Source organism: Pteropus medius, unplaced genomic scaffold (genome assembly GCF_902729225.1).
Source record: "Pteropus medius unplaced genomic scaffold, Ma_sr-lr_union100, whole genome shotgun sequence".
NCBI lineage: Eukaryota > Metazoa > Chordata > Mammalia > Chiroptera > Pteropodidae > Pteropus > Pteropus medius.
The window spans coordinates 8,998,917-9,013,481 of NW_024352786.1; the positions used below are offsets into that span (position 1 = coordinate 8,998,917).

Here is a 14,565-nt window from a genome sequence, read left to right on the forward strand (position 1 = left end):
CAAAGTTAAATAAGCTCTTGTGGACTGGCCTAAAAACCAATTTAGCATTAATACGGGGAGATATACTTTGACACAAGTGAAAATTTAGAAAAATACTTAAGTTGGAGTCTGCCTATATCTTTACAAAGATATGTGTATAGCATACACAACATTTATGTAAATTGTACATACAGGTATTTAAAGTTTGCATGCTCTATTTTGTTCTTATTTAAAATCACTGATTAAAAACAATAGACAACTGGACATAAATATAATCCTACTCTAGTAAAAAAAAAGTACACGCATGCATTTATACAAATATGAAAGCTACATACAACACAGTGTTAACTATTATATCAGAGTGATGGACTTAAAGGATAAATTATGTTTTCATTATACTTTTCTATGTTCTCTAAGTTTTCTCAGTGACTCTATTTTTATATTCAGATGAAAACTAAATCGTATTAAAAATGGTGGAATTTAAGAGGACATACAGATGGTCAACAGGCACATGGAAAGATGTTCAGCACAACTAATCATGAGGAAAATGCAAATGAAAACTTCAATAAGATATCACCTTGCACCTGTTAGAATGGCTATTATCAAAAAGACAACAAGAATAAAGGAGACCCTCATGCACTACTGGTAGGAATATAAATTGGTATAGCCACTATGGAAAACAGTATGGAGATTCCCCCAAAATTAAAAATAGAACCACTTTTCGATCCAGCAATTCTACTTCTGGGTATTTATCCAAAGAAAAGAAAACACTAATTTGAAAAAATATATGCATCCCTATGTTCGTTGCAGCAATATTTCAATAGCCAAGATAGGGAAATAACCTAAGTGTCCATTGATGGATGAATGGATAAAGATGTGGTGTGTGTATATATATGTACGTGTACACACACACACACACACACACACACACACACACACACAGGAATACTACTCAGCCATAAAAATGGGAAATCTTGCCATTTGAGACAACACAGATGGACCCAGAGGGTATTATGTTAAGTGAAATAAGTCAGAGAAAGAAATACCATATGATTTCACTTCCATGTGGAATCTAAAAAACAAAACCAAAATCAGAAACAGGGAACAGAATAGTGGTTGCCAGAGGGGAGGGGGTTGGGGCATGACAAAACAGGTGAAGGGGGTCAAGAGTACAAACTTCCAGTTATAAAAGAAGTCATGGGTAATGTACAGCGTGGTGATTATGGTTAATGGTGTTGTAGAGCACACTTGAAAGTTGCCAAGAGAATAAATCCTAAAGATTAACTTTGTATAGGGATGGATGGTAACTAGACTTAGTGTGGTGATCATTTCGCAATGTATACAAATATTGAATCGTGGTGTACACCTGAAATCAATATGTTATATGTCAATAATACCTCGATAAAAAATTTTTTTAATTGGTGAAACTGTATAAAATCCACTATCTTAGAATTAATAAACTAGCAAGTTCTGGATAAACAAAAATGTTTGCAGTAAATCTTTTTTTTTTTTTGACCAGTTAATATATTTATATACTTCAAAGCAACATAAAAAGATACAGAGAAACTGGCTCCCCCCTTATCGCCTTCCCCACTGACTGGGGTTCGGTGTCTTGCCTCCTCCGCACTGCACCTTGTTTCATTTAGGAAACTATTTTGGGTAGTCTGGTTTGTTTTTAATATATTTCTAATTTTATTTGCAACGAATATATTCTTATTTGTTGCCTTTTTGCACACAAAAGGTAGCATATTGTATAGTTATTCTTATCTTGGTTTTTTCACTTAATATTAGAGTATTGAGGAAATTGCTCTAGTGGATGGAGAGGTGCCCAGAAGAAATCTCTACAGGTGATAAACACACCTGGCAGGTTATACCCCAAGTCATTCAAAGGGCCTCACCTTAACTAGTATGTAACTGTGCAGAATCATGAGGTTGGTGGCCATCTCAGAGGGAATTTTGATCTTCTGGGATTTAAGTTCTGCATACATACTGAAGAGAACATCATGTGCATTCCGATAGTTTCCTTGAAAAAAAGGTGGTACAAATGACATTATTGGGAAGGATGAATTCTAACGACTTTCAGTGGGCCCTCATTTTACAAACAGCTTAATGATGTTATTAACAATATCCTAATAATTTCTTACATAAGCTTAGTAGTTTTTCCTATTATATTTGATAGTACTAATATCCAGCCAGTCCCTCAAGAAGAAAATGGTGGTGTCATCATCTCGTCTCACTCTTTCTCAGGGAACCCACCTGGACCCAAAGTCCAATGAGTCATTGAGTTCTGAGTCTACCTTCTAAGTCTCCCAAATTCAGCCTCTCTTCCTGGCCCCAGTTAATGTGTCTTTTCCTCTCTCTCTGCAGTAGTGTATTAGTCCATATTCCTTCTGAGATTTTTATCTGCCTTCGTTTTGATATCAGTACTCTTATAAAAGTCTCAAGCCTCACCCCACACCCCAAAACTTCAAGGTTACACCCCTACATAAACTGCCCCCAAGTGCAAATTCCTAAGCAGAAGACTTAAATCCTTCAGGATCTGCCTCTGCTAACTGTTCCAACCTTATCTGTGCCCTCCCCTCCTGCTCAGTCAAGGTCAATGCCCCAGCATCCCATGTGTGTTCTCACATGCTCTTACTCTCCCAATGCACCCCTTTTCCCCTCATCTCCTGCTATCTCATCCTTTCAAAACTCAGCTGAGGTTTTTGTTACCTTCTCTCATCTCCATCCTCCAACTGTCCCCTCTCCTGATGCCCTTTTAATGCTTCTTCCTATTCTGACACCATCACCCCCATATAACTCTGAATCTGCTTTCTATCTCTCCTACTAAATCATGAGTCATTGAGAATGGAACTGTGGCTCAGTTCTCTGAATCCTGAGTTCCTAGCATGAATCTGACAGTCAGTAGGTGTAAAGCTGAATAAAGTAATCACTTATTTAATTCCATATTTTCTAAAATTATGTTCCATATTTACAAACATCTAAAAGAATCAGCTTATAAAAATTAGGGAAGATACCAGACTAATTCTCTGATTTAGCCAATAAATATCTCCAGAGCATGTAAGTAGACACAAGCATTCTGGAGATTCTATAAGTAGTCCCTGCACATTATCAATAACTAGGTCAATAATAATACCACCTCATCTTCCATCTAACGTCTTTTATATTGTTAAGGTCAAATACATGGGATGGAAAGAGCGTTGTGCGAGTGTAGGAGGCTGTGTGCTGAGGGGGTGGAACAGTCGTCCAGGAGACAGAACTGAGGCCCTGAAGGAGCAGAGGAGATGGCACCTGACAAGAGCAAGCCTCAGTGCAGTTGTTCAATATTCCCCTGTGATGTTATTTTACTTCTCTGAAACCCTGAAACAGTCATCTCCCTGGTCTCCTGGGTTCAAAGCAAACCTAGGTTAGAAATGGGCTACTCTCCCCTGGGTGGAGAAGGGTTTGCGAGCTTGATTCTGCTACTTTTAGGGAGAAAAACATGAACGTTAGGGACCTACCTGCAGACTGCTCTTCTCTGGCAATGATAATGGCCGTCCGGCCGGCTTCTCGGTATTGTTTCAGGGCCATGTACAAGCGGAACAGGTACTTGGCATCCTGACATACAAACCATCACAGAACCATTACTTTCAACCTTAGCTAAGGGGAGAAACACCTATAATTTTGCATATCAGTTAGAATCACATTTGCTTTCCAGTAGCTGAGGTTTGATATTCACTGGGTTTTAAAAACTCAATGAATAACGCAATTAGTTTATCAAATATTTAGTTTAATATGTGCCTGGTGGTAGTCTAAATACTTGAGAAATACAACCTGTTTAAGTCCTCATACCCTCTTTGGGAGGAAGGCATGATAATGTACTAATTTCACTGATGAGAAACTGAAACACAACAGGATCCCTGCAGGGCCGGGATGTGAACCCCCCATAATCTGGCTTCGGGTACATCTTTGTCCCTAATTTACTCCCTACCTCTCATGTGCTTGAAAATGAACTGTTTCCTTATATAATGTGCCAACTTAGCAAAATCTCAAAACATTTTATACCTGTATAAATTTCTCTAGCCTATAAAATTTTCTTTGGCCTTTTACCATTTTCTATTCCTATTCTCTTTTAACACTAGACGATTTCATGCTTGGTGATGCTTCTTGATTAATACAATAAGTAGACGTAAGGTGAGGTGGTTTGGAACAGTTTAAGGGCCTCTGCCCTTTGGCAAGTTAACGAAGCAAAAGGAATAAAAAGATCTGGGGCATTCTCAAAGGAATATGAGTCTGTCCCCAGCAGGACTGAGAGAAGACCAACTTCTACACATACTCCAAGACAGTCACATATTTTGAAAGTATGTTCTTACTGATTTATTTATACTTTACATTTCTATTGAGTTACTTTTATGCTAAATATGGTTTTTATTAATTCCCATAACTTTTGAAGTATGAACAAAGTATACTAATTTTTAGGAATTAGTGCTAAATCATAGTTCTAATAATCAGTTTTCATAGTTCCTAAACTAAATAAAACTCTATAATATCTGAGAAAAATTGTGGGTGGTGAGGATTGGTATCTAGAGAGACATGGCTATTTCACAGGTGGCAATGCTTATTTCAAAGACAGAATGTACACAATATCCTCTAAAATGCATGGTCTGTCTAGATGACCTAAGGCTACATTCAGAGAGAAAATTTTACAAATCTATGATACAAAATCCACAACAGGTAAAAGCATGACAGAATAAAAGTAAAAACATAACTAAGATAGCTAAAACTCCAAGTGAAGAAAACATTTTTAGTACCTTAGGCATCCCATCGCTCTCTCCCATAAGGTGATCTATCAGTTGACTGGTCAACAGTTCATCTTTGGCCTGACCAACCTTTCAGGAAGAGAAAGAAAACAGTAAATTCAAATCTTAAACCTTTTTATAGCGGGTGAAAGGACAAATAATCTGCTAAGGAAAAAGAATTTAAAACTGTAAAAATATCTATCTATAGTCAAGGGCCTGAAACATAAGCTCAGGGTCTTCTATTCATTTAGAGTCGCCATTAATAAAAATCCATCCTTAGGAACTGCAGCGTTTTGAAGTTGCTATATCAAAATGCTGTACTTTTTTTCAGACAGAGAATATACTTCTTGGATGTTTTAATAAAAACTTTCTTAACCTAAGTGACTATGACACTTAGAGAATAATATCTGCGATTTGTTTTAAAATGATATAGGAAAAGAGAGTGACAATATGAATAAAATAAGGTTGGCCGTGCATTGACAGTTACTGAAGTTAGATGACAGGTACATGGGAGTTTGTTATACTGTATAACAGTACTTGTGTGTATGTTTGGAAGTTACTTCGAAAGTTTTTTAAAACATTGACGTTCTTGAAAGTGTCATTACAGTTTACTTACAGTTTCAATTGCCATTTCTATTGCTGCATTATCTTCTGAGCTTGGACATTTCAGGAAGTGTTTAAGTGCCTGAAATGAGAATCATAGAACAATTAAAAATCTTCGGACTGCTTTCGCATTGAGAAAAACAAAGCTTTTACACACAGAGTAATTATAGTTTGTGAAAGTATCTTCATCTCAACTAGGGGCTTGCACAGTGCTGGGTCTTAAAATATATACTTAAAAGGCTACGTGTAGTTTAAAAAATGGAAGGACCCAGTTAATCCTCTGAAGAATCTGGTTCTGATTTCTGATAAAATGAAAATTAGAAATGTGCCCTCCTTCAGAAAGAAGATTTAATTATTTCCATGCATTTACTCATTCAACAACTACTTACTGACGACCTGCTACTATGTATACGAGACTGTGCTAAATGCCATGGAGACTACGAGGAAGGATATGATGTGGCCCTTCTTTTTGTATTATGAGCGATCTAATTGGGGAGATCCATGTGATGTGATAATTTAAGGAACCAATTATTTTAAGTTATAATTGTCTAACTCCTGAACACCATACCACCACACCAATGAAGAAATTTAAGGTTATAAAAGCTGAAAAGACAAATGGGCAGTATAGCTGTTGGTTTTAGAAGAAGAAAAGATGATTAAACATGGGGATGATCCCAAGGGTATCACAAAGGAAAAAGGATGTGAAGATTAGCAGGTCTGTGGTAGGCAAGGCAGAGGGCAGAGAGGAATCTAGATGGAGAACAAGATGGGAGAAGGCTCGCGGGCGTATAGGATTCTTCAGTGGAAATAGCTGGGTGCCAGATTGGGGTGTTCAGGCTGGCTGGTCAAATTCTGAGGCCAGAAATAGTAAACTGGTGGTCTCAAGGCTGAATTCACACAGAGATGTTTCTTCAGTCAGTGAGGTATTATACAAATATCTGGGCCTATATTTTAAAATTGGAAGCCCCCGACTTCTGTTTCTTATGAAAAATCATATGACCCTGCACTACTGAGCTCAAACTTCTGAATGGCAATAATTTTCTGGAGGTGAGTAGCAGCTGTTAAAGCCGGTGCCACACATGAACACACAGCCTTACCCCACAACTTCACTTACTTACGTCCCTTGCTTGAACCTCGTAACCCCTGCTTTAGGGGCTCTTTAGCAATGAAAGTAGCATTTGGGGAACAAAACGAAGGATGAGTTATAGAGAGAGAAATTAAGAACAGGGAAAATAGGAAACTACTACAATAAAGTGAGGTGACCCGGGTCTGGATTAAGTTGATGGTAGTTCGAATGAAAAGACGATAGATGTGAGAGATATTACAGAGGAAGAATGTGATTGAGCGTGGCAGAGAGAAGATTCCGAAGTTGACTCAGATTTCAAACCTAGGTGTCTGTGAGCATAATGTATTTTGAATTATTTCCTGTAATCATTCCTATGGAGTCCAATGTACGTTTTCTTGGTATACTGACTCGTGAATATTGGCCACACAACAAGAAGAATTTTCCAGCCTGAAAATGCCGTTTCTCTCCTTCAAAATACAAGGCAATGCTTTGATAGTCTTCATTAGTAGTGTCTTCAGAACCTACAACAGAAGTTCATTGAGTAAAGTATCTCAGAAAAACTTCTTTACCTTTTATTGCTAACCTGAAAATAAGATCTAAAAATAGGTCATCCAAAAATAGATAATTAAAAACTTTTAACAGCACATATCGATGTTATTATCAATGTCTGCTTTCATCACAAAGCACATTCATTGTAATTATCCCACGTATCAACTTTGTCCCACCTTTCCAGTCTAAACAGGAATGAATCAGGAGAGGAAATTATGAGGCTCTGTGAGGATCGAGGTTACGGTTGGGCATTACCCCCAGCAACTTTTATCATCCTTTGAGAGCCTCAATCTTATTTCCTAAAACAACAGGAACAACTATGACTATAATCTCAGCCATGATTTGCCTAGAGTTCCAGAACAATCAGAGGCAAAGTTAACCATTACACAAATGTAATCCAGCTCCCTTTCTCAGCGATGCCTAGTTTAAACAATAGTCTGTGTTTGTCAGAAAGTAAGGAAGATGGTCAATAGATGCTACTTAAAGATAATTACTGTTATTCTTTTGGTTTGAGGCTTAGATACATTAAGTGCAGAGGAAGAAGGACCCTAAAGCTGCTGGAGTTCCAATTCATCGTTTACATTAACCCATGGGAGTTGGAGGCCCAGCAGGATACCCATTATAACCAGAGCCCTGTGCCTCCAGCCCAGGGCAGATACGGACTTTATATGGGTAGAAAGGTGTGTATGTTGTTTTGGGGTCTGCGGGGGTGGGAGTGTGTGCATGCACGCACATGTATGTGTATGATACAGGGTAAACCACATCCTTATAAAATTAGAAAAACTCAAATGCTTTACTCCAATGGTAATTTGTAATGTTGGAACAGAAATGTCATCTGTCAGGTTAAACAGTAATAATTGTAACACTGCTTTTATCTGTACTTCCTTTTTTTATCAATAGCTCTTTATTTTCTTCAATTATCTGAGTGACTTCCTAAGATATTAGAAGATGCTTTTACTTCTTTTTTCCCTTGAAGACAAAAATTTTCTCATGAATCCTATCATTAATTCTTATGGTCATTTTGTGAATTTAAAAAAATAACATGAAAGGACAAATATTTTATGATCGCACATATATGAGGTACCATAAATAGTCAAATTCATAGAAACAGAAAGTAGAACAGTGGTTACTAGGGGCTGGAGGGAGAGGGGAATGGAGGATTACTGTTTAATGGATACAGAGATTTAGTTTAGGATGATGAAGAAGTTCTGTGGATGGATGGTGGTGATGGTTGCACAACAATGTGAATGTACTTAATGCCACAGAACTGTACACTGAGAAATGGTTAAAACAGTAAATTTATGTTATGTATATTTTACCACAACGACAACAACAAAAAAGCAAAACACCACCACATGTTATGTGTAGCCCAGAAAATGAAAATGTGAAATTATTTCGGTGGTTTCTAAGAATAACTGCAAACCTGGGAAGAAAACCTGTGAGCAGGTGTTCTCAGAATATAAAATTCTCTTTCGGACTTTCAAAATCTTTAAAAACCACATCTTCCGTACATCACTCTTCATCAAAGTAACCACAGATTCTTAATTTGTAACTCAATTTTTTTAATTTGTAAAAACATTTGCTTTTTCAAAACTCATTCTGCACATCCTTTCACCTTCATTTTGGAACCCTGCTTTACCACTGGTTTATCAGCAACAGGTTTTGGGAAATCTGGCCTCTCTTGGAAGTCACCAAAAACACCTTAATTTTTGAAAATGGTCATAATTCCATCTCACCTTTAAGGTGACAGTAGAGATCTTGAAATCTAACAAGTAACATGTAGATATGTGTGTGTCTGTACAAATGGTGTGTATGCATGTGCTTGTGGGCATACCAATCTGATCATTAATCCTAAGAGTCAAAGTGTTTCTATGATAAAAATCTTTAAATTAAGGAACACAATGATATTTACCAATAATGTCTGCATAGATTTCCATTTTGTTGTGCTGCTGAGCCAGTGTGAAAGCTTCATTATTACATTTGGACATAACGAGAAACTGGATGGCAGATCCATAGTCACCTAACTGCAGGAAAAACCTAAAACAAAGTACTGAAATTAGCTCGACTCAATAAGTTTGTCATTTACAAAATAGTCTTTCTCGGCCAGGAGAAACCATTTAACAATAAAAAATGTATTAAGTAAACCGCAGTTCTCGATTATATACTTATATTTGAAAAACATTCTCTCATATGTTAATCACAACTAACAGCCTTTGAATTTAAATGCTTAGACCTAACTTGAAAAAAAAAAGCATAAATGTTCCATTTGGATTTAGTTATTTGATAAAGGGAAGCAGAAGCTTTCTTTTAAGGCTAGGTTTTAGAAATCCAAAAATATCAATGTCTCATGTTACCTGGCTACCATTTTGGCTCCATCCAGAGACTGGGTCTCCCGGACAATACTGACAGCCTTTTCGGGGTTGTTGAGGTGATCCAGATAGATTCGGATGACACTGTTCCACTGTTTTGCATTCTCATAAGCCACAACTGCCTCTTTGTATCTATAAGAAATACTTGGTTCAGACAAACTTTCTTAATACTGTCACATTTGGGGGGAAAATGTCAGTAATGTTTGGGACACTTTGCTCTTTTATTGGTGGCAGTTTTTTTTTTTTCTTGAACTTCGTCTTTCATCATAAAGACTACCAGAAACCAACTCACTAAAATACGTTCTTTTTAGAGGACTGATAAACTAACAGTAAAATATCAATATTGAATTGTGTTTTCTCACCTGAACAATATCTACATAATATTTTAAATCTTTTTAAGTTTGAATATTATACTATTAATATAGGCTTATTTTAGAAAACACAAAAATATAAACTTTTTCACAACTATTGACAAAGCTTAACAGCGATTATAAAATCTTTGTGTGTTGACCTCTAGATGGCGCTCGGCTTCTCTTCAGCTTTTTCCAGTAGCTCTCCAGCTCTTTCCATTTCATCAAGACATTTAGTGTACATGTCTATATCCTAAGGTTCTTTTCTAAAAGTAAAAGGTATTAACCTTTCAAAATATCTTAATACATACTACCAAATAACTTTCTAAAAGCTTTAGAAATCAAAACTCCTATCAGTCATGTATAACAAGTACATTTTGATAGTATGGTTATTAGTTTAAAATAAATCTTTCCCAATATGATCGGTTAAAAGGATACACTGTTGCTTTAATTTCATTACTATTAATGAAGCAGAGCTTTTTCATGTTTGCATGAAATGCGATTTCATAACTGTATTTCCTCCTCTCGGACTCCATTTCCTACTAGCGTTTTGAGTTTCTCATATTAAGTTGCAGGAGATCTTTGTATATTTAGGATATTAACTATCCATCCATCTATTGCTATACTTTAATATTGTTTTGCAGCTTAAAAAGTGCACCCATAGGTATGGCATTCATGGTTCTTCGTTTTTTTTTCCCCCTCTGCATCAGTAAAAATGACTATTGCTTAACCTCATTTTTATGCCATACTATATCAAAATTTCAACTTCTATTATTTAACCCTTAAAAAAGAGATATCAGTCTATATTTGAATACAAAGGACTGATTGAGGTATATAAAGTATGGGAAAAATTTACTAGTCGGGTACTTCAGGCTAGACTGGGAGTAAAGATTTTTTTCTGTCTTTCTCTGCTTTGCCTTTCTTAAAAGGTTGCAAATATCAACTGTTAATTTATAAAACATCACTTGAAATTTGTGTAAACTTGAGAGACTATACAAACCTTCCATCTGCTTCTTTAGCTTTAGCATACTGCGAGTGAATCTTTGGAGAAGAAACATGAGGCAGAAGCTCACCAACCTTTGCCCTAGAAAGGAAAGTTTAGGAGAAAAGTATCAGCACTCTATTCACTCCAACAGCAGGTTCCGACAATCAAATATTAGTTTGGGGGATTCAAAAAAAACCAAAAAACAAAAAACCAGTGATCATGATCTTTAAAAGATCTTGGTTCTTAGAGGTAAAAGATTTAACTGCTTTTTCTCCTGATCACCTCCAGCCCACCTCTGTGGGAAAATGAAACTTAGTTCATTAACTCTTTGGGGGCAATGGGGTTTTTTCACCCCAGTAACTTATCTGATCACGGATTTCCTCATATCAAACCAACAGAATGTGTTTTTCTTTAGAAAAAAAAAAAACTATTAATATGAACTTGTCTAACAATAAGGAAAGGAGGTGGAGGGAAAGCCCAGACAGGGGAGCAGGATGGACAGGTAGGTGCAGCAGCAGGAAACGGGTGGAGAGATCACCTGGCCACATTCATTTCCACACCTGCTCAGAACAAAGTTCAGTAAATTCTTACCAATTCTTGCAGCGGATGTAGACAGATGCTGCTTTGTCATAGTAGAGACCTTTTTCATATAGTTGGGCTGCTTCTGAAAATTGCTAAAAGAACATGAGATTGTTAAAATCCTAAATTTGTTATTTATAAGACTGCATGAATATTTAAACATAGAAAAGCATACCTTCATATTTTCCAATATGGCCCCACAGTCTCTTTTGAGAACCCTGCTGGGATGCTTGAGGGCTTGGTTGACTCCTCGGCGAATGTCTCCCATTCTTATGGACATCTGGGCCACTCCAGCCAGACATACTTCATCATGTTCCTGTAATTATAAGGCAAATAGCTAACAAATCAGACCCTAACTTAAAATGCTGTATTTTAGCCAAACAATTTAAATCTAAAATGATCCCAAAGGTTAGGTTTTTTCATTATGTCTTTCAGGCAAATTTCAAGATTTTGAAATAATATTGAGTCTTTTTTTTTTCATCTGTTGCAAAGTTATATTTTTTTCTTCAGAGTCTAGATATTTTGTGATTAAAACCACACTTTTACTACCCTTTTCTTAATACTTTGTATATCTATGTATGTCTTCTTGGTATAAAATTTTATGTAAGAAGAAATATACTGGATACATAGCATAAATGCTATGAATAAAATTAAGAGAAAAATCATTTATTAAATAGAATATTTCTCTACTAGGCATGATTAAACAATAAAAATACTTTATTAATTCATTAAAAATAGCTAAAAAACTTTTCAAATCTGAACTAGTAAAATGTAATGTCAGATTACATTTTACGTAAAGCAGCATGTCTTGTAGAACATTCCATGACAATGAAAATGTTCTGTATCTGCCCTGTCCTAACAGCCACAAGTGTCTACTGAACACCTAAAATATGACTAATGTGACAGAAAAACTGAACCTAAATGTTATTTAATTTTAAGAAGTTTAAATAGCTACATGTGGCTAGTGGTGACTGTATTTGATAACACAAATAAAGAATGAACTAAAATAGATGTAGCCTATTGACAAAAAAAAGGTCAAATACCCAAGATATAAATGAGCAAGGAAGATGATCATGCAATTCATTAGAAAAACATACAATTAGACAATAAATAAAACATACCCAACTTATATGTTTGATTAATAATCAAACATATAAAATGAAATATCTTTTTTTTGCTGATCAAATTGGTAGAGAAAAAGCAATTGATAACATTCACTGTTGTTGAGACTGTGGGGGAAATGGATATTTTCATACATGGCTGATAGCTGTATGAATTACTACAATTGCTTTTGGAAAGCAATTTTGCAGTAACAAAAAGTTAAAGCACAAATTTTATGACCTAGAAATCCTACCTGTAAGAAGAATATGTCCTTCAGAAATACTATCTAAGGTAGTTAAACATACATATACTAGGTAGAATAGTCATTGTAGAGTTTTTAATAGAAACAGAAACAAAACCAATTGTAATTCAATAAGGGACTGGATGAAAATTTTATGGTGTAGTCATCCCCTCTTTATCTGCGGTTTCACTTTACATGATCAACCGTGGTCTGAAAACAGGAAATGAAAAATTCCAGAAATAAACAATTCATAAGTTTTAAATTGCTGGCTATTCTGAGTATCATGATGAAATCATGGCTACGCTGTCGACCTGAGACGTGACCATCCCTGTGTCCAGCATATCCAAACAGTGGACGTTGCCCACCTAGTAGTCACTTAGTAAATGTCTGGTTATCAGATCCACTGTCATGGTATCCCAGAACATGTGTTCCAGTCACCCTTATTTTACTTACTAATGGCCCCAAAGTGCAATGATGCTGGCAATTCAAATGTGCCAAAGCAAGGTGCTTCTTCTTAGTGAAAAAGTAATAGTATAATAAGATATTTTGAGGAGAGACCACATTCACATATCTTTATTATAGTATACTGCTATAATTGTTCTGTTTTATTACTAGTTATTGTTATTAATCTCTAACTATGCCTAACTTATGAACTGAACTTTATCACAGGTGTGTATGTATAGAAATAACATAGTATATATAGGGTTCAGGATGATCTGTGGTTTCAGGCATTCGCTGAGGGTTTTGGAACACATCCCTGCAGATAAGAGGGGACTGCTGTACATCCAAACAATGGAATTTTAGAAGATCTAATATTAAAACGGATTCATATGTATTGACTATGAAAGACCATGAAGCAAGCAAAATGCTGCTCTTCACAGAATGGGTTCTCAGTTGATCTTTGCTGAATGGAAATAATTTCATTTTTAGTAAAAATCCATATTATATACATATTTGTATGCTTAGAAGAGATGATAGTTGGAAATATATAAAATAATTAACGGCAGTAACCATTAAGGCACGTGGATGCAGGAGAGAATGCTGGATGCTCTCTTTTCATGTTAACATACTCTGGTGATTTTTAAAATTAACTCTAATGAAATTGTATTATTTTTAATAAATATGCTAGATGTAAAACAAAATAAAAAGATTTTCAGTTTTTCCAAGATATCGCCTAACTTAAAAACATCAATTTTTATTGCAAAATTTAGCCTTTTGAGCTAAAATTCTCGGATGGGAGGATGGGTTGGAGTTGTAAGTAAAGTTCACGCTTACTGGGTTCATCATAAAACATATAGCATGAGAGTGAAAAAGAGGAACTTTTATGGCCTGAGATTCACTTTCGAAGTAGTTACTGCAACTTTTTGAGAGTAAAAGGAAAAGCCTTAGAAAATCATAGCCAGTAAGTGGGAAGAGATAAAAATTTTACTCCCAACCTTAATAAGAAATTCATGTTTAGGATACAACGGAAAACATATCTTTTTCAGACTATAACTATAATGTTATCTTCAGTTTTTAAGAGTTTAAAGTGTTTTTTAATGATTTAACTATATATCCTTGCAAAATTGTCAATAAACCGAAAAAAGGTTCACCTGCTTAGTACTGAATAAATACAATGCAAGCAACATCATGATGTTTTAAATTAACAACAAACCCAAAGATAATTATGCATATCTTATCTTTATTCAAGGTTACCTTATTATCACCTGTTATTCCCTTCTCATAATGAGCCAAAGCATTTACATAATCACCTCTGAAAGAAAAATCAGAGTGAATTTAAATACATATTTAAACATCTTATTTACATATACAAGATTTAGAAGATCATCTTTGTCACTGAGTTGCTTAAGATCACAAAAGATGTGATATACAACATGCACATGCATTCTTTCAAGTGCAGTCCATTATTTTGCTACTTTAAAAACACTTATGAAACTGGGTTATGCTAGACTGTAAGGTTCTAAT

General features: G+C 35.6%; 1 protein-coding gene across 2 annotated transcripts in view; it reads right to left on the reverse strand.

Annotated features, from left to right (window-relative positions):
* Positions 1–14,565, reverse strand: part of WDR19 (WD repeat domain 19) — a 68,853-nt gene that overhangs the window by 11,060 nt on the left and 43,228 nt on the right. For both annotated transcript variants that reach the window (XM_039848736.1, XM_039848737.1), the window contains exons 21-31: positions 14,296–14,353; positions 11,434–11,574; positions 11,271–11,353; positions 10,695–10,778; positions 9,330–9,476; positions 8,888–9,012; positions 6,835–6,947; positions 5,374–5,442; positions 4,770–4,847; positions 3,480–3,576; positions 1,878–2,002 (exon numbers count right to left, since the gene is read on the reverse strand). In XM_039848736.1, the coding sequence (XP_039704670.1) occupies positions 1,878–2,002; positions 3,480–3,576; positions 4,770–4,847; positions 5,374–5,442; positions 6,835–6,947; positions 8,888–9,012; positions 9,330–9,476; positions 10,695–10,778; positions 11,271–11,353; positions 11,434–11,574; positions 14,296–14,353 (1,120 nt within the window). The remainder of the gene's footprint in view (positions 1–1,877; positions 2,003–3,479; positions 3,577–4,769; positions 4,848–5,373; positions 5,443–6,834; positions 6,948–8,887; positions 9,013–9,329; positions 9,477–10,694; positions 10,779–11,270; positions 11,354–11,433; positions 11,575–14,295; positions 14,354–14,565) is intronic.